Genomic DNA, 25,871 nt, shown 5'->3' on the forward strand with positions numbered 1-25,871 from the left:
CCAGGCCACTGTAGAGGGCTGGGGAACAATGATCCCAGGGGAAGGGGCAAAGTCGCCCGGAGAAGCTGAAGGAATGACGTGGCCCTCCCACAGCAGATACACGACGCGGCCCGTACCTCTCTCCCCGTGTGCGCGCAGGCTGGTGAGGCTGGACCACTCTGGGGGGCGGCCCCGCCGTCCGTCCCTCCTACCCCCTGCCCTCTTCTTCTCTACTCTTCCTCTCCATCCCAAGTTTAGAATCCAGTTGGTAGCTCCACATTTTCACACCCCAGTTGTCGACAGCAGAGCCATTATTTTCTTGAAAAAACCAACCAACAAAACCAAAACAAAACCCACCCCACAACACAAGGATGGAACTGGTGGCACGATTTGCAGGCAGAGGGCGGGTTACGCAAGAAGGTACTCAGAGCTAAGTATGTCTGATCTCAGGAACAGTGATGCGGGTAGCAGATGTGGATCATGAGGCCTACACCGTGGCAGTGCCGGTATGCGGGTGACAGGGGTGGGGACAGCGACATCTGTCACGACTGTGATAGCCAGTTGCTAATTCACCCCACATCCATTTACTGAGCAACTATGGGAACACACAGTCCTTGACCTAACCTCACTTGAGGGAGACGGAAGAGAAAACAGACAATTATCCTAGGATAATTATCAGACTGAGCCTTCAGTATAGAGTGCTTGGTTCAGAGTGACGACACGGCTCATGCCTGTGGTTCCCACTACTGTTGTCTCCACTGCAAAACACATGGGGTCCAACTCCATCCCTAGGGGTCTTCTGAGAGTATCAGTGTCGTCATGAGGCAGTGATCAGAAAGAGACATCACGGTAGAGCTATTTCTATGGTGGCAGCCAAAATGGGGCCAGTGAGGGGTTGAGAACACCAGCCTGGCCACTGGGCACTGGCAGGAAGTTCATGCTTTCACACTCCTAGAAGCCTCTGAGCCTCCAGATCCTGGTCCCAACCCATGACCTCACCCCAGCATGCTGCTATTCAACAAGGAGAATTTTAGACTGTGGAGTCCCCCTTTCTTCCTTCAATTCCTTTGTCAGGAAGCAAAATGGCTCTGCTCCTTGAGTGGTCGTCAGCAAGCGAACACATGTGCACAGGTGGAGAGGTGCAGAGAAGACGGGAGGCTGCTGGGGAACAACTTCCCAAAAGCTTGTAATTACTTATTTTTAATGATCTCTTCCTTTATTGCCTCTCCTTTAAAAAAAAAAAAAAAACTATTATTCTGGTTCTACATTAGCAAAAAACTCAAGGGTTTTTCAAAAGTCCTAACAAGACTTGGCATCAGTTCAGTCCTTTGAAAAGGGAGTGAATTAGAATCACAGTAATGTGAAATCGGCTCTTGTCAGCGGGATGACAGGATCCCCACATGCTCGTGGGGAGGAGGACCTTCTCTGAGAGTCAGCCCTCTTTTTTTTGCTGCTGTGTCTCTTGGAGAGGCCACTCCTGGGATCCAGATGGCACCCGGATGGTAACAAGAAATACTGAGTGGAGTGGAAATCAAGCGAGAGTAGCAGAGGCTCAGGCTGAGTACAGAGCACATCAGAGGAAGTCACAAATGGTAAGATGTCACAGCAGAGGAAAAAAATAGTTAGGAGGGCTTCGCCTGCTGCTCTGACAGCCATTCTGGGCAAAATGCTTTTCCTTTTCTTCTCTAGAAGAATGCAGATTTTATATGCTCGGGCATATTCATTTCCTTAGTCATTCCTTCATTCCTGGATTCAGTCCTCAAGGCATTCGTTTAAGAATTAATAAACTTCCTGAGTGCCCACGATGAGCAGGGTATTGGGCCAACACTGTACAGGCGGAGATGCTGTCCCTTCTCTGAGCTGTGACAGTCAAGCTAGGCCAACTGGAGGGGTGCAATTCAGGTTGGAGCGTGAGGAATGGCGAAGATTAGCTCAGATAAGGCTTCAGGGAGTAGCTTTGCTGGCGTGGCCCCTGGTGTCTAGTGAGGACCTCCAAATCCGTATCGTGATTCCCCTCCCAATTGTATAGACTAAGACAGTAAGTCAGAGCAGAGAAACCTAGTGCATACTTTACCGCAAGGAAACTAAGGCCCCAAGGAAAGCCCAGCTTGCTCATGTGTAACATGGTGAGGGAAATGGCCTTCACAGACCTCTGAAGATCACATGAGGCAATGCTGACCAAGAGAACAGACTTGGACAGCAGCCTGAAGATCAGAAGTCAGGAAATGCAGAGAAGCGCTATCCTCAACTGTCTCTGATTGATTGCCCAACCTACAAATAGTTTGTAACTTTATGTCATAATTTCACATGTCCTCTTAACAGGTCTCTCAGCATATTTCTCACCTTCAGGTTTTGGTGCAAGCTACTCCCTATGACTGGCTGCCTTTCCCATCCTTGCTCATCAGGAGAACCACAACATATCCCTAGAGACTTGGGACTAGTTACTTCTTCCAAGCCTTTCTCCAAGGTCCTCACGTGGGATTAGATGATCCTCCTCTGGGCATCACATACGTCCATTCACAATGGTTGATTCTCTCTTCTCCACTACAGACGTATGACCTTGTAGAGACTAAGTTCCTTTTATGGGACACTGTATCTTACTCATTTTTGCATTCCTAATATCTAGATAGCCCAGTGACTGGCACACAAAAGGAAACTATATTGAATTGGCAAATTAAAAAAAACAAAACAAAACCAGAATGACTGAGTGGATGAACATGTTTATATAAGAGAATAGGAAACTGAGCAGAAAGAAACTTGGTTATAGCATGACTTACTAAGCAGAGGGTATGGTAGTCCATATGGTGTTTCCAAATGCTCGGCATGAATGTGTGTGCACATGTATGCACACACATACACACACACTTGCTCACTCACAAAGACTTGGCATTTACTAGTATAAATGCTAGAAGAATGACATATCCACTCTGTCACTTGACACACTGAGGCTTTGCAATCAGGGTAAATGGCCCTTGTTCTGATTTCAAAGAAATGTTAGGGAGATATCCCAGAAGAAAGTTACAAAAACAGAGATATGCTATCCTTCTGGCCCTTCTAATATCTATATGGCATTTTCATCTGAATTCTTCAAGTCCTTCCCATTAGTGAGATCCATCAGTGGCTGAAGGGTGGTAGTTGATCTGTGACATTCCTTATTACTTTAAGTTGAGCCAATATCTGATCTTACCACCCTCCCCCTCAGTTGCTAGAAATTGGTGAAGAGATCCTATCCTATATTGTTCAGCCTCTCAAGCTTACCATGTCCAAAGAACTCCGGATCTCCCCCAACCTGTTCTTTCCTTGTCTTCTGATTTCTGGAAAGGCCACCAACTAGCACTTAGATGTTCAAGCACTTAGATGTTCACACGTACTCTTCTTTTTTTTTTTTAAAGATTTTATTTATTTATTTGACAGAGAGAAATCACAAGTAGGCAGAGAGAGAGGAGGAAGCAGGCTCCCTGCTGAGCAAAGAGCCCGTTGCGGGACTCGATCCCAGGAGCCTGAGATCATGACCTGAGCCGAAGGCAGTGGCTTAACCCACTGAGCCACCCAGGCGCCTCACACGTACTCTTGATCCCTCTTCTTCCATGCCCTGACAACCAACCACTCATTAAAAATTGCTGACTCTCTCCAGAAACTACTTTTGATCCCTCCTCTCCCACACCCCAAAATCCAACCATTCATTAAAAATTGCTCTCTCCAGAAGCTACCTCAGCTCTGCCTGCCTCTCCGTATCCCTTCCACTGCATTCTCTTTGGCCTAGACTTCTGTTCTCACTCTTGCCCCTTAAGTTCATCTCCAATATAGCAGCCACAGTGGCACTACATCAGATCAGGTTCACTTCCGTACCTAAAATGCTCCATGTCTCCCATTACACTTGGAATAAAATCCAAACTCTCCACCATTGCCTGTAGGACTGTCTATGCCCGGCTGCTCCCCATCCCAGTGTTTGAACTCATCTTCTGCTCTCCCCCTTTCCTGCTGTGCTCTGGTCAACAGGGGGCTTCCTTCTGTTCCTTGTGGATCACCAGGGCATGCCCTTCTCCTTGCTTTTCCCTGTCTCTGTCCCATCAGTTTCTTCTCATAATTCAGTTCTCATCTCAGGTGACACCTCACTAGGGAGGCCTCCTGTGACCATTTCCCTAGTTGGAAGAGCAGCTCCTCACTTCTTAGCACATCATCTTGTGTGGTTTTGTGGCTTGCGCTCATGCTCTGCCTTTTAACTTATTTGCTGGCAGCCTTCCCCGGGGGAATGTGAGCTGGGCAAGGGCTGGGACCTGGGCTGGCTTGCAAGCACCTGGGCCTAGCACAGCACTTGATGCACAGTGGACACCATACAGTATTTGTGGAATGGATGAAGGAATGAATGCCTGAACGTAGCAATGCATAAGTGAGCAGAGACTGGTTCTAGGAGGTACCTTCCAGGATTGCAAAAATTATGCAATTATAACAGGGACACTTTGTGCATGCTACTACAGGGACAAGAGAACTCCAGGCTTGCTACTCTGATGTCACTGCTCTGGTCTCTGCTGCTTTCCCTGCCTGTTTTCTGGTGCTGGACACCTGCTCTCTGAAGACCAGGAAGCTAGGGCGAGAAGATGGCATATTTCGTGAGATCCGGCACGGACCTCCCAGGCAGAGACCCTCTTTACCTGTATGCTGGCTATGTCTGCTCTACGAAAGACCTTTTTCATCTAAACTGGTTCATATATCCTTGATTATGTCATCAATGGCTGAGATCATATTTTCTGGTTTTGGTAGATCTCTAAAAAACCCCAAATGGATAAGTCACTTTTGATATATCTTTCTCCCCCACCATGACATCCACTCATTCATTAAGAGATGGTAATTCTGGGGCACCTGGGTGGCTTAGTCATCAAGTGCCTGCCTTCGGCTCTGGTCATGACTGCAAGGTCCTGGGATCAAGCCCCGCATCGGGCTCCCTACTCAGCGGGAAGCCTGCTTCTCCTTTTTCCACTCTCTACCTTGCTGCCCCCTCTCTCTCTGTCAAATAAATAAATAAAATCTTAAAAAAAAAAAAAAAAAAGAAAAGAAATGGTCATTCTATCTCTAGAATGTATCCCAGACAGTCCATTCTGGTCTGAAGTAGAAGGGATGGTTTTAATATTAATATTAATACCTCATCCCTTCTTGGCCAGGCAGGAGTCATGCAAGACAAATTAATAATAATGGTTATTGTTCAGATGGAACTTCGTCTGTGTATAATTAAGTATATTAATATATTAATAATTTAATTAATATTTACATGTTAATTCCTTTAATTATTACAACAAATGTAGGTACTATTGCTGTTCTCATTTTCAGAGGAGTAAACTGAGGCACAGAAGGATTACTTAACTTGCTCAAGGTCATATGGCTAATAAATAGTAGAGCTATAGTTTTCACCAAAGTGGGCTAACTTTGGAATACGTGCTCTTAACTAGTGAGCTATGCTGAGGGGAACAAAAAGGTGTCAGACAATCTGTGATTTAAGACCACGGGGCAAGTTAAGGGTTCTGGAAGGATTATTCACAGTGGGTAGTTTAGGAGCCCACCCTGCTACAGCCCACCCCGATCTTCTCTGGAGGACCCTGGCCAGATAACATTACAAGTAAGGACAACTGGGGGATCAAAGGGCTGGAAATTTCTCGATGACTATGGAAAGAACAACAGAGAAATAGTCAGAGAGACAAGGAGGTGGAAAAATATAAGAAATCGGGAATGAAGCCGGAGTACTGGGCTGACAGCACACAATGGTGGGAAGGAGGAGTAACGGAGATCAGGGCAGCTGCTAACCTGCCGGAGAGAAACACGATGAGGCACTGACAGAGCTCTCCGAAAGGCGGGCAAGGGGAGGTGGGGCGGGGGTAGTATGTCACATGGGAGTCAATGTCACCTTCACAGGAGCCATTCTTTATGTAGAAGTCAGGAGCGGGGGATGCCCCCTTCAGAACCAGACCTTATTGCCCTCTTGCCCTAGCATCTCAACCTCAGTCTTCTTCTCCATAAAATGGAGACAATCACAGCTTCCATGTTAATTAAACTAGATAAACTTAGTGGAGTATGAGAATCCAGTGGGGGAGCTTTCTCAGTCTCCCTTTACACACACACACATGCACGTGCACACACACACATGCACGCGAGCCTTACCAAAGCAGATCTGGGGGTGGGGCCAAGAAAGTTGTGTTTTTATAAGTATCACAAATGGCCGTTCAGACAACGTGTCTTTGTGAATCACTGAACCAGCTACAGCTTTGCCAAGCAACACACATACTCCCTGGCCCCCACCAAGTGCTTAGCAAATGTTCTTTTCTTGCCTCCTTTCTAAGCCATGGCGAAAACAGGTCTTGCGTGTTTGGGGGTGGGGCGGTCACCAACATGTATTTCTGAATTCTCCATGATCATTCATCTCTTTCTCCTTTTTTACAACTCGAGTTTGTTCATTATCCTTCTGTAACCACTAATAACGGCAGTTAGGGAGAGAGAAAGGGCCTCCGTGTGATGATTTATCCAGAAAAGCTAAATTACTGTACCAAGAGAGAATGAGTGTCAGTGTCAATGGATATTTATGGGGAAACGGTATATTATAGCTGTGCTCATTAGAGATGCTGTAGTTAAGGTTCTGTGAATGTTAATGGTCTGTATTAGAGAAATAATGATGGACTCACAGCAGCAGCAGTTAACAGATACTGCTGGACCACATTTTTTCACCATGTAACACATCTCCAAACAATCTGATTTATGCCCACTGAAGGGTGTCAGGGCACCTCTACCTTGTGGCTAGTACTGTGGTTGCTTCAGCCCAGGTAACAATTGGTGCAGAGTGCCAAGAACAAGAGGGACAGACTCTTCCTGCCTTCTGTTTGATCCCGTGTGATCTGGTCTTTGAGACAGGTTGGCCCCATTGGGACCAACCCACTGGCTTTGGGTAGGGGTGGCCCAATATTCTGGTTAGCTTAAGAACAGCTCCTGTTCATGCCGGCTGTGTGGATGGCATTGTTAACAGCAGACCACTTTTGCTTTCCAAAGTAACCCAGTTTGAATGATAAACTAGGTCACCTTAGATTTAAGTTCAAAGAGAACTGACTTAGATTCTTAGTGATGCCTCTTCTAGGCATGCTAAGTGATTTAACTTCTCTGATCTCTAATAACCTTCATAGTAGAGGAGAGACATACTTCTCACGGTTGTTTGGAAGAATACTGTGGTCATGCATTAAGTGCTGCTGTCCCTTGCTTTGGTAGTGACAAATGTTCCTTATCCCCACCCCAGAGCCAAGAACTCTTGCAGGTTCAGCTCTACTCCAGGCTCTCAGGTTACAACTGATCCTGTTGACTTTGCTTAGCCATGGAGAATTAAAGGCACTCTATGGATAAACACTCTTCGACAAGGCAGGAAAAAATATCCAATGGAAAAAAGACAGTCTCTTCAATAAATGGTGCTGGGAAAATTGGATAACTATATACAGAAGAATGAAACTTGACCATTCGCTTACTACATACACAAAGATAAACTCTAAATGGATGATAGACCTCAATGTGAGATAGGAATCCATCAAAATTCTACAGAAGAACATAGGTAGTGACGTTTTTGACATCAGCCACAGCAACTTCTTTCAAGACAGGTTTCCAAAGGCAAGGGAAACAAAAGCAAAATGAACTTTTGGGACTTCAACAAGATAAAAAGCTTCTGCACAGCAAAGGAAACAGTCAACAAAACAAAGTAACAACCCATGGAATGGAAGAAGATATTTTCAAATGACACTACAGACAAAGGGCTAATATATCCAAGATCTATAAAGAACTTCTCAAACTCAACACCCAAAAAACCTCCAAATAAGTCAAAAAATGGGCAGAAGACATGAGCAGACACCTCTGAAAAGAAGACATACAAATAGCTAAAAGACACATGAAAAAAAATGTTCATTGTCTTTAGCCATCAGGGAAATTCAAATCAAAACATTATGAGATACCACCTGACACCAGTTAGAATGGCAAAAGCTGACAAGGCAAGAAACAACAAATGTAGGCAAGGATGTGGAGAAAGGGTAACCCTCTTACACTGTTGGTGGGAATGCAAGTTGTTACAGCTACTTTGAAAAACTGTGGAGATTCTTTATAAAGTTAAAAATAGAGCTACCTATGACCCAGCAATTGCACTATTGGGTATTTACCCCAAAGATACAGATGTAGTGAAAAGAAGGGCCACATGTACCCCAATGTTCATAGCAGCAATGGCCACACTAGCCAAACTGTAGAAAAAACAAAGATGCCCTTCAACAGAAGAATGGATAAAGAAGATGTGGTCCATATATACAATGGAATATTACTCAGCAATCAGAAAGGATGAATATCCAACTTTAGCATCAACATGGATGAAACTGGAAGAGATTAAGCTGAGTGAAATAAGTCAAGCAGAGAAAGTCAATTATCATATGGTTTCACTTATTTGTAGAACATAAGGAATAGCATGGAGGACATTAGGAGAAGGAAAGGAAAAATGAAGGAGAGGGGAATCTGAGGGGGAGATGAACCATGAGAGACTACGGACTATGAGAAACTGAGGGTTTTAGAGGGAAGGGGGTGGGGGAATGGGATAGCCCAATCATGGTTATTAAGAAGGGCATGTATTGTATGGAACACTGGGTGTTATACGTAAACAATGAATCTTGGAACACTACATCAAAAACTAATGTTATACTTTATGCTAACATAAGATTAAAAAAAAAAAAGGCATTCTCACCCCTCCCTTATATATCAAAGTTATTCCCACCCATAGACCACAAGCACCCTAGTGACTGGGCTGGGTCTGACTCCTCCTCCTGTCCCTTGAAGCTCTTGGTATAGTCCCATGGCCATAATAGCTCATAATAATAATAATTACGGCTAACATTTATTGAGTACTTACTATGTGCCAGGTGCTGATCTATATATTATACATATACCCCCTTATTCAGTCCTCAGAAGAATTCTATGAGGTAGGCACCATAGTCAGTACTCACATTTTATGAGTGAACAGACCATCCAGGTTCATACAACTTGTAATTGAGGAAGGAAAATGTAAGGCCTAAGTAGCAGGGCTGAAAGGCTCACACCTCAAACTGTAATTCCAAGTTGACTGCCATGTGCTCTGCCCATGTTGCTAATGGTCACTCAGAACAATCCAAAAGATAAAGCACTCTGCCTAATTGTACAGCTAAGAAGCATAAAGCTCTGATTAACTTCAAATTTTGTGTTCTTTCTGCTGCTTTCCTCTCTCTCAAAGAGGAGGCTCGTGGTCTGTGTTCACGAATTCAATTACAGAAAAACAGACGCCAATGGAAAAGAACATGAAGGATCTTTTCTTCTGAACACCCCATTTCTCCCACCCATGGAATTAACTAGTGGATTTTTTTTGACAGTGGTTTTCGTATCACCCTCTCTCTGGATCTCTTCCTTTCTAGAAGCTTCTGTCCTTCAGTAAAGGATTCCAGGTGGGTAGACCTTGAGGCTCCAGCCCTGCTTCAGCCACAACTCCCCTTAGATCTGTTTAAATATAAAGCTACTGGGATATTTCAGTTGAGTAAAAGTCCCGGGGTTTTATTAAAAGCTTGAAGACCATTCCTCTAGGGGCCCCGTGGCAGGTATCCGCACCCAGCAACGGAGCGATCCCTGTTTTGTCCAGACATGATTACTGCCAACACACAACTGAGCAAACGGGATGCCAGGCGACTGCTTATGCAAGCACTTATCCCCTTCCACATTTGCATTTGTAGAAAACAAGTTTCAGGAATGATTTAACAGCGAGCTGTCGACAACCCTGCTTGATTCCATTCATGACAGCCCGGTTTTCCAAACTGTGAAGAAAGAGCCAAATACCGTTCTAAGTGATAATGTGACACCACCACAATGCAAGTCAGGGACCGAGAACAGAGAGGGGGATGAAAGGGATGAGTACTGTCTTTGGCAAGAAAGTGAAGACAGAGGATGGAAAGGCTGACCTTACAAACACTCCTAGAACCTACAGACATAAAACAGCACGGATATAAATGACAGTGCCGGAGAAGAGGAGACCCAGCGTTTGGGCCCTATTGCCTGGTTCATGACCTCCCCAAGCTGGCCACTTTGGAGGTAGCTTAGACATCACGTGTCTCTCACCCCCCACATCAGCAAGATCTTTCCAGATCTACCCCATCATTCGCTCAAATTTATACACCTCCCTTCCTCCATGCCTCTCCTGGTCTGCAGGCTCTCACCCTCAGTCTAGACCCACAGTAGTCTTTACTTGTCTATCCCTTGATCTCTTTGCCCTCAGACCCATTCCTGCCCTAGTCCCTGTCCTCTCCATTGCCTGAGCTCCCTTGCCAACCTATTTCCTCTTAGACTTGGCCAACAGGAGATGGTAGTTGGACGCTGGATGGTGGGAGGAAGGGAGAAGTACTGAATTTCTTGCTGGCTCTCTTCAGGCGGGATTCTGGCAGGGGTGGAGTCAAGTGCATGGTTTCAGTTTCCACCAGACGTCTCATCCCTCTGGGCTGGCCAAGGCCCCGCTCCTGCTAGACAGCTCCCTCAACAGCTGCAGGGCCTGCTGGCAGCCTGGGCCCCTCTCTTTGTCCTTCCAGCTCTGGGGATGGTAGCAACTTCTGACTCTGACTAATTTGGGTTGCCCCACTGTCTTCTGTTTGGCTCTGCAGCTCTTCTAACACCTTTGTAACAAGTCCTCCACATTAAATTCCCTCTATTAAATTACCACCTGTGGGCTGTTTTCCTGACTTCATCCTGATAGATACACAGAGTTAATCCCATTAGCTTCTTAACAGTCTCTCCAAGGGCTTAAGCCACCTGCCGCAGGCCACCAAAGTGACCGTGAGAATCGCAACTCCAACAGCACCACTCCACACCTGAGAACATTAGCGGCTTCCCAGCCAATCCCTGTGTCTGAGCACCACATTCCAGGCCCTTCTCTCATGGGCGCTGGGTTCCCCTGGCACGTAGTCTCCTGCTCCCTTGAAGGCATCCTGCGGTCCCACCACCCCACTCTTCCTCAGCCCCTGGGATATGGTGTGTTTCCCCACATTTCAGTGCCTTTAAACATTCAGCTCCTTCTTCCTGAATACTGTTTCACCTTCCTCTAGTGCCAAGTTCCCCTCATCTTTTATCTACCTCCTTGGTGAAGACCTTGTGAACTCCCTCTGGCAAAGTGTGCTGCCTCCCCACTGTGCTCCCATAGCATCTTCTGGAAGGCCTCTTACCGCCTGGATTACATCGGTTGCAATTATTTGCATAAGTCTCCCTTCCTGAGACCATTAAGATTCTCGAGCAGCCAGCCTTATTCATCTCTCTATCTCTACTGAGTAGAACACTTTCTGGCAGGTAGGAGGTCCTTAGTATGTATCTGCCAAAAGGATGAATGAAGGAATCAATAAATGAACAGAAGTTGTAAGGGAACTCAGAAAAGAGCTCCTCAGCACTTGGGCAGTGGGATTACAAATCCTGAAGGTCTGGGACTGCAGGCACGGGGCCAAGGCCAGAGGCAGGCATGTTCATTGGTGCTCACAAGTGTTCTGGAGGGATTCCTGCACCGGTGGGGAGGCTAAACCAGCAGCTTTCCATATTCTCCTTAACTCTGAGATTCTAGGAATTTTGGATTCTATCTCAGGATGGTTTTGCTAAGTGTTGCAATAAGAAAGCCTGCCTGAGAAACGTGAGATGGGACCAACTTCTTTTTCCTTCGTGGGAATATGCAGATTCAGGTTCCTCTCCCCTAGCTCAGGAAGACCTCCTCTTGTGTGACATCTATGTTAACTGCATTCCGACGATTATCATTTCTCTACAATGTGGTGCTTAATGAGGAAGTGAAACTGACAAATGTTCAGACTAGATTTAATTCAATTATGAAACATCTTGATCCAGATTTCAAACTAAAGGAAAAACCAACTGCTGAATTGTGAATGAAAATTTATTTGCCATGAAAGATGGGGATGGGCAGGGGTGGGGGGTGGTTAGGAACAGTTGTCCAGAGAATTTCGGCAATGCTTCACATCAATGGATTGACTCTTCCTACATTTGCAGCAGGGAAACAAAATTAAATCTAGGGCAAGGAAGGGGTGCCTGGGTGGCTCAGCGGGTTAAGCCTTCGGCTCAGGTCATGATCCCAGGATCCTGGGATCGAGCCCCACATGGGGCTCCCTGCTCAGCTGAAAGCCTGCTTCTCTCTCTCCCTCTGCTGCTCCCCCTGGTTCTGCTCTCTCACTTGCTCACTCTATTAAATGAATACATAAAATAGCTTTTTAAAAAATCTAGGGCAAGCAAAATCAACTGGATACTGATCGTTGGGGGACAGGGGTCTTGTATAGAAACACAGGCATTTTGCGGGTGGGAGGAAGGAAAGGACCAATGAGCAGCTCCCTGATTTTCAGAGGGAGGCAGCTTTCATTGGGATTTGTTCTTTGGGGTTCCCAATTATTTTTTTCAACATCAGGATGAAGAAAACAGTGCACAGGCAGTGTGAGGGGTCTGGAACGAGTCAGACACAGGCATGCCTCATGGAACTCGGTTTAAAGGGGGAAAGGGGTGTTCACAGCCTCTCCGGGGACTGGCCTCAGCAGCAGTGAATAACAGAAGTCACAAACCAGCCTGAGTACTATTTCTGTCTACAGTGAGGAAGAGGAGATGGGAGCTTGGCATTTTCTTCAGTCCTAAAGGCAATAGGTTTTAGTGGAAATTGTGTGGGTGCCTGAGTCGGAACAACGAAAGGTTCATCTCCTGGCTCTGCCCCTTACCAGCTTTGTAACTGTGGGCGAGCGATGTGACCTCTGGAAGCCTCAGCTTCCGTATGTGTAACTGATCTCCCAGCTGTGAAGACAGGCTGGAACCACGGTCCAGGCTACCTGTGGCTCACAGCACGTGCTCCATAAAGTCAACCTGCTTTTTCCCCAGCCAAGCTCCCGTAGACTCTCAGTATGCGCGCCCAGTGGCCTGGTGCTATGACACAGAGAAAGGGAATGAAGGGAGGCCTGGACTGGAGATCCGGATACGGCGGTTTCTAAGCAGTTTCTCCCAGCATGGCTCCTTTTCAAGACACACCAGACAGATGGAGAGTGCAGATGTCAAGCTCTCCAGAAGGAAACAAAGGAGGAACCAATCTTCTAAGTACCAACTCTGTGTCTAATGCTTGTTCAGTGTGGTGCCTTGATTTCGATGCTTGGTAAACTTGTTTCCAGCCAGAGCAGTGGCTTCATAGGGCAATGCCACCACTTATTGCTGTGCAATGAAAGCCAGGAAGAGGAGGATGGAGATGGGAATGGAGCCTCTGGGGTATCTGGCTTGGCAGCTGAGAAAGTGGGAGCAAGATGATGAGGTAAATACCAGATGCAATAAACATGGCGGCAACTGAATATGAAGACAGATGCGTAATTCTAAGATCCATTCCTGCACTCACTTCATAGCATGAGGACCCTACAGAAACATTCACCTGCTGCTGGAATGCTCCTAGGGACCTCACTACTCTGAGAACTGTCCTGTCCTCCCCAAAATCAGCTCAGATGGTCTCATTTTTTTTTTTTTCCTTATGTTGAGCCCAGATGTGCTCTCTCTTGTTATAAAACTTGAGCCTTTCTTGTAATCCTAGGAGAGCCTATAAAACAACTGGAGGCAACTAACACACACTATCCCTCAATCTTTCCACCCCTGGGGTCCACGAAAGCAACCCCTCATCCTCACAGAAAATGCTCTCATGTTGCTTCCTGAGTCTCACAAAAGCCCTGAGATGTTGGTAGAGGATGGTGGTCATTTCTATTTTGCAGAACAGAAAAATGAGTCTCGGAAACTTGAAGTGATTGGCACAGATCACGCCCAAAGTGAGGAAGGCAGCTCAGGGGGAGTCCGATCATTCCTTCAAATTTCTGAATCCATGTTTCCACCCCACTTCTCCCCCCACAAAAAAGAATGTTGATGGTAGCTTATCAGTTTGACAACACGTGTGTCCCTCCTGTTTATCACTGTGTCAAACTTTGGAGGTCTCTCTTTTGAAGGCCAAAGAAAGTTCAGCTATAATCCACTAACTGGTTATTACTGATAATTAGAAAGCCTTTTATGTTCAGTACAACTACATGGGGTTTTAAACTGGACAATTAGGGGGTAAAGGGTTCTTTTTCAGCCTTAAGCATATTATAGGAAGTGGGAAGGAGGGGAAGAGAGAAGACAGGGGCTGGGTGTTTCTCACGTGACAATGACACGAGGCACGCTACGGTTTAGGTCTGAGTCACTGAAACAGTTGACCATGAAGGTTAAGTCTCAACCAAGTTCAGAGTTGGGGCATAACAGGGTCTGAAAGAGGCACTTCTGCAATCTGGGAATGCACTGTTCCACTGGAGGTCCCCCCGCAGAACCAGAATCATGTTCAAAGGCTAACAGAGTGCAAAAAGCACTGAATAATGGATGTGGTAATGGACAGCTTAGCAGACACCTTCCTCCGCACTCAGAACTGCACATTCCTGACAGCCCCAGAGAGGCCAGGATGTTTGTCTAAAGAACATGAGCAGCATTATCAGCTGGCAGAAAGGAAGACTGCCTTCATGTCCCTTGTTTCTTTGAGGAGATTGATGATAAATTCATCCGTTCTAAGAGCTGCTAAGTAGAGGCAGTGGGAACTCAGGAGCCCAAGGACCTCAGTGATATGCCCAGAAGGCACTTGGCCTACGATGTCCTGTTCATCCTTCAAGGCTCTGCCCAAGTGAAACCTCCTTCCTGTCTCTCTAGCCGGCTAACGCTCCCTATCAGTCAGCATCTGTGCTATCGGGAGTTCAGAGACCCAGGCATAAACAAACAAACAAACAAACAAACATAAACAAGCCTGTGTGCAAATCTGCCAGCTGCCTTGACTAGGCAGAGAGGAAATGTGTATTTGCGGGAGTGAGTGGGAATAACCCTTCTCCTGGTTCTGAGTCCTAGGAAAGAGTGGAGGGGGGCATAGCAGGACCCTAAGAGCAAATCTGCTAGAAAAAGGGAGCACGATAGGTTTGGATCAAAACGAGCCAACAAAAGCATCCAAGCATATTACGTGTGAAAGGGGAATAAGGAAAGTGCAGGTACAGCTCAGCACCCCACAGTAATGGGGTCTGGTGGGGTAAACTAGAGCATGGATACAGGAAGCTGGGGGAGGAGAGCGAAGAGAGGGAATCGGCTTTTTCTCTGCACCTGCAGCCCAGCTCATCAAGACAAAACTGCGGTCCTATACCTTGAAGCATTGAGGTAGGTACGATCCACAAGAAAAGCAACGAACTCTAACTTCAGAGCCAGACTCTAGCATGCAATACACCTAACGTCACAACTTGGTGAGGGGATCTCTGACCACGGAAGGTGACAATGAGCCAGGGACTAAGCTCTATGACAGACGTTTTGGAGCTGCAGTCAAACATCCCATTGGCTCCATGGCCAACAGAAGTTTCCATGCGCACACGTGTGGGTTTTTTGGTTCTGTTTTGTTTTTTCATGGGGAAAGGGTCTACCATCAAAAGCTCAAAGAGATCCCAACTCCCCAGAAGAGTAACTTTAGAGAGAGTGTTGAATAAAAGTGATTCCTGTCCTTTTCTATGAAGAAAAGTAAGAGAAGCAAATAGAATAGAATAGCTCACACTGTTTAATCCCTACTCTGCACCAAGCCCCGTACTGATTCACACCCTTCAGCTCATTCAGTCCTTAAACAAACATTCTAAGGCAGGTACTGTTACTAACCCCAAACCCAAGGCCCTTAAGAAAATCAAAGTCAATGGCTCATGTGGATTCATTAAGAAAAAGTAACCATGCATTGTGATCATGGTCATGGCAAAGAGGAACAGAGAGGTCTCCCACTGTGGGGTGGGCGGTGGTTTATTACTCTGGGGCAAAGAAGGCTTCCCGGAGGAGGTGTGCTACTACCTCGCACACTCGCAATCCCCTGCTTTGCTGGCACATTACTTGTAAGGGCAACACTCAGAAATGTTCTCATTTAATCTAATCCATATCCCCCGTTAAGGGTTTTACATAAAGCCTCCAAATAAAGCTACAAGGCAGGCACTACTTTCTCTTTACAGATGATGACACTGAGGTTTAGAGATGTAAAACGATACTCAAAGACCCTTGGTAGGTGGCCCAAATGAGAGCATACCCAGGTCTGATGCTGAAGATCAGGCCATTTCATCTGGGGCTGATTCATGGTTTGCCCCAGTGACTGCCTCATAGTGAGTCTCCTACTCGGCTCTGGGCAGACCTGGACCCAAGGAAGAAGAAACCCAGGGGTATCTAGAGCAACAGACCACAAGGCAATTTCCCTTCTTGTGGGAAACCTGTGGAAGGCCCCAAACAGCCCGGAAGCTGCTTAATAAGCACAATTTGGTTGTCTGTGGTTTACTTGTGCTTCTGGCTAAGGAGCAGGTAGCGAAGGAGCAAACAGCAAGCTGACAGCAGGGATATTCAGAGCACAGAGGCATCCTAGGGAGTACACACTCACTAGAGAGGCGGGTCCAGAGAGGCAAGCCTGGAGGACAGGAAGGTCCCAGAACAGGGAAGGATGTAGGATATTTAAAGGACCTCTAAGAAGTTTAGGCAAGTGGGGTCAAGTTTCCGACACATACGCTATCTTCTCAAAACCATTTATTAAGTTGGGTTCAGTTACTCTTTTTGGTAGATGAGAATAATGAGGCACAGAAACAAGGGAACTTATGAGAAGTCCCACAGGTTGTAAGAGCAGGAGTTGGGATTCCAAATGCAAGCCCCTGCCCTGGTGCTTTTAACTTGCGACCTCTCTTCAGCTTTAAAAAAATGTGGAAACTGTTTATGGAAAAGCCAGAATCACCCAGATGCTTCTAGGACTCTGTTGGGAACAGAGGGCTGGGAGCTTCTGCAGGCCACTCAGGCAGCCCAGATAGTTCCCAAGAAAAACCTTAGCATCTTTACCTAATGCCTATTTCAGCGTCAGAAAAACAGGAAATTAATTCCCTTTAAAAGAAAGCAGGATTTTCATCAATTTCTTCTATAGGGCAGAGTCGTTTGTACGTTTATGAAACATTCCTAGCATGGCTGTGTCATGCCCAGCTTCTATGTGCTGGGCCCTGGGCTTGCTTCTGGTAGTTCAGGGACCTGGGGAAGCTCCTGGAAGTGATGGGCAAGGAGCAGAGTTTCAACGCTGTGTGCTAAGTGCTGTTAAAACAGAGGAATGATATGGAGTGGGGCACAGAGGGAGGGTGACCTGCTGACACTGGGTACGGCAGAAGACCAGAAAGTCTCCCTGAGCCCCCAGGGCCTGAAGCTAAGCTGAGATGTTAGGGGGGGATGTGGCTCCTTCAGGAGGCTGCAGAGTGCAGAAGAGCAGGACGGGGTCGGGCGGGGGTGGTCAGGACGTAGGTAGACCAGAAGTACGGGCTGAGGTCGGCATCAGAGTACTGTGTATGGCAGGCTAAGGAGCTTGCATTTTTTTTTTTTTTTTTTTTTTTTTAAACCTGCTAAGCATGGAGATGGTGTGGTCAGACTGTTAATAGATTCACAAAAACCAAGGCGGCAAATGGAGCATGTTTCCTCGTATATCTAAACCTGTTAGGGGCAAGTGAGGCAATTTAGGCCGGCACAAATTGAATTGTGGGGAGCTGTGTGATGGGAGCTGAACCAAATGGAAATATGGAAAACAGACCAGTGTCTAGGTGACAAGGAGGTCTGAAAAGGAGAAACACGGTCTCAAGGAGAAACACGGCTTTTTCTCCAAACAGCATTGTGGTGCACATTCTCTACTACATTGTAGACTCAAGTTTTTGAGAAGGCCATGCATTCAGATATGCCTTTTCGCAAAATCTAACCACTGCAAGCAGTAGTTAGGTGGGGTATGGCAGTTGCAAGATAGTGGGTAAGGAATGGACAGGGGAGGGTAGGAACCCAGAAAGACTTTCAACTCGAGAGGACAGCAGCTCGGGTTTGGAAGGGACAACAGAGCTCGTCTTCACCCTCTACCCACTCCACATGTGAACCCCCCGTAGTCTTTCTGACAAGTCATCTTCTAGCCTCTGCTCACACAGCTCCAGTGATGGGGAGCTCACTCCCTTATATGCCAGCATTTCTACCCTTAACAGCTCTGACCCATCATTCAGGAAGGTCATTCTCCCTCTAGGCTGAAGGCAGCCTTCTAGTAGGACCCCTCACTGGTCTCAGTTCCATGAACCAGCCAGCACAGAACAGCGTCCTCCCCCTTCCATCCAGGGGCCCTTGGTGCTCCCATCTCCAAGTTTACGGTTTCTTTTCTCTAGGCCAAGCATTTCTAGGTCCTTCTGCGGCCTCCCTGGGAATGGGGATTCAAACTGCCCTCTCGATCTGATCTTGAAACATGCAGGGGTGCCTTTCATGTCTCTCACAGGGTGGGGCCCAGGACCAAAACCAGTGTCCCAGATAGCATCATTCAGCCTCACAACTGTCCTATGAGGGTCAGAGCTGCAACTTCTAAGGGTCTGTCTTCACAGCCTGTGCTTTTTCTATCCATTATTAAGCTGAGATCAACAGTAACTAAATACCCTAGTTCTTTTCACAAGGGCTATGGCCAAGTCACACGTCCCCCTGAGCAAAAGTTTCCCGGTGCTCCCAAGTTGTGGACAGAAGCTACCTTCTGAGTGCCAACCAGAGGTCATACCCACAGGCCTGGCCTAGCAGTGGCATGACACAGTGTCACAGAGCTTGCGACGTCCTGTTTACAGAGGTCCCTCCAGCTGCTGGGGTCTAGTGGTAGCGGAGTGTTCTTTGCACTATACATGGCCTTTTTTATAGTGGTCTGTCCACTGGTTGGACCCACATCCACCACAAAGGCCCTAGCCACCTCTCTGTCCCTCTGAGACTGGTCAACCCCTTTCAAATTGGATGGCTGACCCTCGTCCCAGGATCAAGACACTGCCCCCATCTTACCAGGTATAATGAAGTCTTTGGTGGGAGACTTTTGGCATCACACACCCGAGACCTTGAGGCCTTCAGACATAGTGGTTTGCACAATGCAACTCACTGCCACTCATAGGGCCAGACCCTGGTCCAGACTGGCCCCCCTTCCTCAGCCCCACCGTTTCTGCCTTATGCCTCCTTCTCTCCGACTCACTGAGCAGTCCTTGGCATGGAGACCCCGGCAGAGCTCTACCCGTTGTGACACTTATATCCAGAAGAGGGGTTCCTTTCCTTAGCTGGTAGACACAGTTCCTTAAGAAGGCAGGCTATGCGAACCTGGCAGAAGAGAGAAGGTGTACTTACACTTACAGGTTGACTTTTTGGCACATCATAAACACCTTCCTTCTTTTGGCTGGTGGGAACCTGTGGAAAAATCAAATTTGACATCGTCAAAACACTTTGCGATTTATTCCACTTTCGAAGAACAAAGCAACCCCACTTCAACTCCGAGCTGGCTGAGTGTGGAAGAGAATGGCCCCTGAGGCCCGAGGGTCCCAAATCAAAGGGGCTGCTGGGATTGCAGGGACAGGCCAGGCTCCTTTCCTGGGGACAGCTGTGTGAGGGAGGAGTGTGTGAACCACTTCATAAATGTTTGCAGAGGCTCTCTGCCACTGGGCTCCTCCCAGAATCACAGAACAGGGGGCTGCGGAAACCCCAGGGCTCACGTGGTAGCAGAAATAATCCTCGTTTTACCAAGGACAGGAATGGGACCCAGGGAGGCGCTCTGACTCGTGCAAAGCAATTAAAATGAGTGTGCGGCTGAGCTTAAGTTGCTTGGTGCAAAGACGGAGAGCCAGGTTATTTAAAATATGGCAAATATCAAGGTCTCAGTATCAAGAATGGCTTCTGCTGGGATCGTAAATAAGCCACGTGATAGTCACAAACGTTTTTTCCAAGAAAAGGGGCCATCCGTGGCATGAAACGTGTAAGACGAGAACCCGGAAAATTTCAGTTGCTTTTAAAAATGTATCTACATCTTCTTCCCTCCCTCTCTCCTCTGACTTGTCTTTCTGGTCTCACTACTGGGCCACTTGGTAACTGCACCGCTCTGAGCAGGCTACTTAGCTCTCTGGGATTCACGGTTATAAGATGGGTGCTCGTGGTTTTCGCTTCTTGGGCGGGTTATTGTGGGGATCAAAGGAGAAAGGAGAAGGTCAATATAAACTATTGGGAGCTGTAATCCTGTGAAATGTTAGGATGGTAGCTTCTTTCACTCCTGACACCTCAAGCAAGTTTAAGAATGTATTCTGTAATACCAACAACCACAGATATGTTGAATACTTTTCTAATGAGTCAATCAAGGGCTTTATACCGAAACCTTCTGGCTTGCAATCAATCACCTGTGCTTCCCAACATGGCACAGCTCACACCTCCAATGGCCTATAGCCTCAGCCTGTAGTGACTTTACAACCGTCTGCTAGTCTGTGTCCCTTTTCATCAGATCAGGAGCTCCTTAAGAGCTGGCATGGTCTACTACAGCTCAGTAGGCATTGGGTAAATGTCTTCAGGGTAAATGTATCATCAGAAATGTGGGCCACAGTGAGGAAACAGAAAAAGTATCTCTTAGGCTTGGACCAGCCAACTCTACCACTGAGGAGAAGAAGGAGGAATTTCGGCTCCTTCCTCGAGTCCCCCTTTCTATCTGAACTCTCATCAGCTCAATTTAAAACCCTTATAATAATCCTAAGAAGTTGGTATCAGAATCTTCACTTTACACAGTAGAAAGAGAGGCTCAGAGAGGTTAGGGAAACCCGTCCAAAGCTGGCAATCTAGTTAAGTGATGAGATTCAAACCCAGCTCTTTCTGGCCGCCAGATGAGACATTGATGACTAAAGGCATGAAGGACAGGGTACCTTCTGCATGCCAGGCATTGTTCTGAATGTTTGTGTTTATACGTATTCTCATGGGATCCTTGGGACCAGTCAGTTGGGTAAGGGTGACAACTGCCCCCATGGTGCAGAGGAGGAGAAGGAAGCCGGAAGGTGATCAGGGCTGCCAGAGTCGCTCTGCCTTTTTACTACTCCATCATACAGACAGCTGCATCTCACCCCCTGTCCACACCCGTCCCCCATCCCTGTAGCTGTTCTGATGGCATCTTTTCCTGGGATGTCACTTCCATACTCTCAGAAGGCTGTGCACATTCTTGTAGAAAAGAAGACAACGAGGAAGCACGGAGATGCACTTTCTGAGCTGTTCTTGCAAACCTGAGCGCGCCGGTCACCAATGAAGAATATAGTTTCTTTGCTCCTGATAAAGGGCCTCCATCTGAACAGGATCCTCTAAGAATGCCTACCGAGTCCTTGCTAACAAGGGCCAATAAATTACCAGCCCACACTTGTATTTTTACTAGCTCACCCTTTCCTGAGCTAAATGAACAGCATTTCTGTGCTCCGTAATTCACGGCTCACTATGGGCACTTAGCAAGCTGAACCATGGCTGACTCTCAATTATCCCTGCAAACGGAGGAGAAGCGGCAGGACGGATAAACCCAAACTGTGCATAATTGAAAAAGCTCGGCTGCTCGGCTCTCCCATGGGTGAGATATCAATCTGCCTGTTTGTCCGTTAAGATTTATGTCTGCTGGGATGTCTTCTTGGGAGCCTTGGGAGCCTCGCCTGGCTCTATACCTGGTGGGAGCCTTCCTCTGTACCTTTTGTAACCTCTGGTACGATCTTCCACTAAAAAAATCAAAGCGGCCAAGAGCCCATTATGCGTCATGCTCTGTGCATTGCCCGGGACAGTGATGGAGAACAAGCTGGGTACGGCCCCCGATGGAATGGAGCTTGTCTTATTCAGGGGAGGTGGGAAAGAAATTGGGCTACTCCCGTGAGCATAAAATGTGCTGTATCTCATACAGCAGCTGTCAAACCACACTGCAGTTCTAAGCTAGGGCGGGTCGGATAGTTCGCTAGCTGTTTCCCCATCGGTAAATACCGGTTACTCAATGTTTAAGCACCAAACATTTACGGGACGTGTGCTAAGGGCAGAACACCAGCAGCAGTGCCTGAGGGGTGAATGCCAGAGAGAGCCTGGTCCCTGTTCTTCTCGCTGCCTGCCTGGTCGCATCGGCCTGTAGACCATTTCCTAACACAACACTGCAGAGCGAGTGAGGACAGCTCTGAACCAAACGGAAGCGGGAGAGCTGGTTCCTGATTCTGGCTCTGCCACAGGCTGTGTGATCTGAGAGGGTCCCTCTGTTCTCTGAACCTTAGTCATCTCATCTAGCTGTCAGAGGCATGCAAGGGGGTGCCTAGAAAGTCCCGGAGGGTCGGGACCATGCCACGGTCCATTCCATCTCTACGTGCCTGGCACACACTAGGTGCTCCGTACAGAACTGCAATTTGAATGAAGGAGTTAACAGATGTGGAATTACTGTGGAAGTTATACGGGAACCACCATAAGCACGGAAGATGCTTTCGGCTCAGTAACATCCTAATAGTGTTAGAGAGGCAGTTTAAGGGTTAGTGATGTAAGAGCAGAGGCTCATCATCTTAAAACAACAATACTTGATACATCACGGGTGATTAAAAATGATTTTTCAAACCAAAGAACATGAAAAGTGCCCGCGTGGAAGGCTGCCGTCTTGCTGGCACAGGAAGTTGTGAACTCGCTACGGAATGCTGGGTTTAGAAGTGGAGGCTCTGGCCTTGGGCCCGGCCCTTGAATCGGAGGACTTGATTTTCTTATGGTTTAAAACGATAGTCATTGTAGCTATTCTTATCCTCCTGAGTGACTGCAAGGGTCAACGTTAAGTGAGGCATAAAAACCCTTGTGCCTCAAGGTTCTGTGTTGTTTTTAAAAAGATGATGGATAACTTTTTCTGATGCACGCAAAAAAGGAAGACCATTATTATTCTTAATCCGGTTTGGGAAATGAGACTACTGATCCTCAAAGAGAGGTTACATTTCCTCAAGAGTCTCTCCCTCCCTCATGCGGGAGTTGTAAGTAGCAACCAGGCGAGGTGGCCACTTTCCACCAGGCTCTCTGACAGGAGGTGGCAGGCGAGTCAGGTTCTACTGCACTTACTGCATCATCGTGAGACATCTTGAAGAACGTCGGATACTGATGACATTCTTAGGAAGCAAAGGGAACATTTACACCGAACCTACTATGCACCCAGTGTTTTATATCTTCAGGTTACTTCTAGAAGCAGATGACATAGCATCCCTCATTTTACAGCCCAGGAGCCCAAGATACAGAAGTGATGGACTTCATCCAAGGCCACAAAACAGCTCAAGGAGTAGGCCCCAGGTGCCTCGTCCACCCCAGTGATAAGGTCTGCCTCCCGGGAAAACGGAACGGATGAAAATCTGAGACACCCCCTGGGCCAAGCTGAAGAAGAAGAAAACAGGGCCATCTACTCAGGAGGAAGAGCTATGGGATACTTCTAGCTTCTTAGAACACAAAGAGGAGCCAGGCTCCTAATCACAGCTCCTTAAAAGCCCAGCCTTATCTTCAGGTCCACGAGCTTATCTCTCCTTAAGCAAATTGGGGCTCAGCTGACTGCAAAGCAAGCGAGGAGAACAGAGGGTGATAAAATATTCATTTCCTTAAATGGTACCTTCCTGCTCATGATGGGCAGACGGGGAGATCCGGAGGTCAGGGCTGTTAAAACACAAGTGTGATTTTTAGATAGTGACTTAAAACCTACACAGAATCCAATCATGGATATTCTGAGCTGAAAAGAACCTCGGGATTTATCTATTTACCAAGGTCAGAGGGACCTGGCTGTGCCTTGAGGGTGCCACCTCTTAGCTCTGTGACCTTGGGCAAGACACCTTGTCTATGTGAGCCCCACCCTTCTAGCTATAAGGTGGGAATTTCAAGCCACTTGTGAGATTAGGTATTGCATGTAAACCCCATTCACAGAGCCGGCTGACGTCAACACTCAAAAAACGTTAAATAGCTATACATCACACGTGCGTGCACGCACACACATACATACACACGCTCACACACACACCACCTCCAAGAATCATGTTGCCCTGTAAAGCAAGCCAGCGTGTATCTCTCAAGAATCACCATCCTGTGATGAGGCACGAGTTGCAAAAAGCAGCAAAGGGCCTAGGAGACCCTTTGGTCTTATCTGCTCCTTTTACAGATGAGCACACTGAGGCTCAGAGAAGGAAAGGAACTCGACAAGCTGGATGAATGGCGGGGCTGGTACCTGGACTAAGATCCTGAATCCACACACCGTGTGACCCAGAACAGAGTCTCTTCTGTACATCCTTCTCACAGTCTTGCTTCCTTCTCATGTCAAGAATGGGTTATGGAGAAATTACTCCCCTACCTTATCACTGGGAGAAGGGAGTCTCAGAGAGGGCAAGTGTCTTGCCCACCATCACGCAGCCAAAGGTAGCTGGTGAGCGGCCAGAACCAGAGCCCAGCTCTCTGCCAGCCTAAACCGGCCCTTCCTGCACACAGGATGTCCCACACCCCTAACAGTACCCCCGACAGGGCACAGCGGGAGCCCGGCCAACTACTGCTCAGTCGGAATTCAGAAGCCCTGCAGTGAAGAGCCTAATTTTGTCTTAAAAGGTATTTTTTCTTCAGAGGATGACTGGTTAATGGCTCCTTTGGCCCCACATTCAGACACCACGAGATTGTAGTAATTTAAAATCTGACACCAAGAACAAATATGCAAGTCCTCTGTGTAAAGATCGGAAACTTCGTGAGCGATGATTTTAAACAGAGCCACAACCTCCCACTTGCATCCAATCCAGACAGACCCAGTGGAGAGAAGAACTTCGATTATTATTCTACAGCACCGGCTTAAACCGAGCTGTCGGCAGAGCTGATATGATACTTTGGTCGTTTAGAATTCTGTGCATTAGACAGAAACTGAAAATCTGTCTTACTTTTATTACACAAGTAATGCATGCCCAAGGCAGAAAAGCAGACCACACAACTGAGTAAATTAAGAAAATTAAAATCACTTATTAAATACATTAAATTTTTTCCTTCCTTCATAATGTTTATATTTCAAATTAAGGCTAAAATCCTAATTAGTGAAAAATTGGATGCTGTCATATTTGTTTGATGTGTTTCTATGGTGCAATTTCTCAAACTCTTTGATGGAAAGGCATGGGGGAGGACGTGTGAGTTTTGCCTTCACTCACACTGGGTCTGATCTCAGCTCTATGTAGCTAGGCAGCCCCCGGGAAGCTATTCAACATCTCTGAGTCTCAGTTTCCCCTTGTAAAAGTGGGATTAAATACCCTACTTTATATAGCATGTTTGTCCGAACCAAATGAATCACAAAGTATGTGCAGTGCTCTTCCCACGAGCAGACATTTAAGAATTTTAATTTACCTTCCCTTTAGGAGGGGTAAAACCTTGAGCTGTACTTTTCTTTTATTCGGTTAATATTCCCAGTGCTGTTTTGCAACAGCGTGTTTGAATTTGTCCTTGATTTTCAGAAGTGCAGTTGGATTTTTAAAGAAATTTGATGTGCACCTTTTTTGGAGAAATGAAGGACCCTCCTTTATCAGCGACCCTCCAGTGGATTACTTTATTCCAGTGGAAATGTTTGATTCTGGAGTCTACTGAAAATAGTGAAGACCCATTCGCAATCAGAACCCTGCACTCAATGGGCCGTTGAACATTTCCACAGCAAGGTGTAGAAAGTACTGGTCAATCTGTAAAAGCCAACTCAGAGGAAGGTATTTGGCCAAGCCTGGATGACTGAGGACACGGAGTGACCCTATGGGGGCAGCGCCCCGGGTTCTGCGGACCCCTCCGTGCAACAGCCGGAGGCAGTGGTGCAATGGAAGGAGAGAGGAGTGAATTTATACCTGATAAATGTTTTCTTCCGTTTCAGGATCACGGATTGGCTCGTGTCCAGCCTCAAACACAATGTACTATTACGGATCGGCCAGAGAGGAAAGGTCAGACAGGAAGAAGAGAGAGGGAAAAAAAAAAGCATTTGGAATTCAGGATACAAATCACAGTGAGCATTAAAGAAACAG

General features: G+C 46.9%; 1 protein-coding gene across 4 annotated transcripts in view; it reads right to left on the bottom strand.

Annotated features, from left to right (window-relative positions):
- Positions 1-25,871, bottom strand: part of DAB1 (DAB adaptor protein 1) — a 1,136,100-nt gene that overhangs the window by 42,838 nt on the left and 1,067,391 nt on the right. For all 4 annotated transcript variants that reach the window (XM_059374891.1, XM_059374888.1, XM_059374892.1 and 1 more), the window contains 2 exons: positions 25,698-25,763; positions 19,207-19,266 (listed from right to left, as the gene is read on the bottom strand). In XM_059374891.1, coding sequence (XP_059230874.1) covers positions 19,207-19,266; positions 25,698-25,763 — 126 coding nt within the window. The remainder of the gene's footprint in view (positions 1-19,206; positions 19,267-25,697; positions 25,764-25,871) is intronic.

The sequence above is a fragment of the Mustela nigripes genome, chromosome 14 (genome assembly GCF_022355385.1).
Source record: "Mustela nigripes isolate SB6536 chromosome 14, MUSNIG.SB6536, whole genome shotgun sequence".
In the NCBI taxonomy this organism is placed as follows: domain Eukaryota; kingdom Metazoa; phylum Chordata; class Mammalia; order Carnivora; family Mustelidae; genus Mustela; species Mustela nigripes.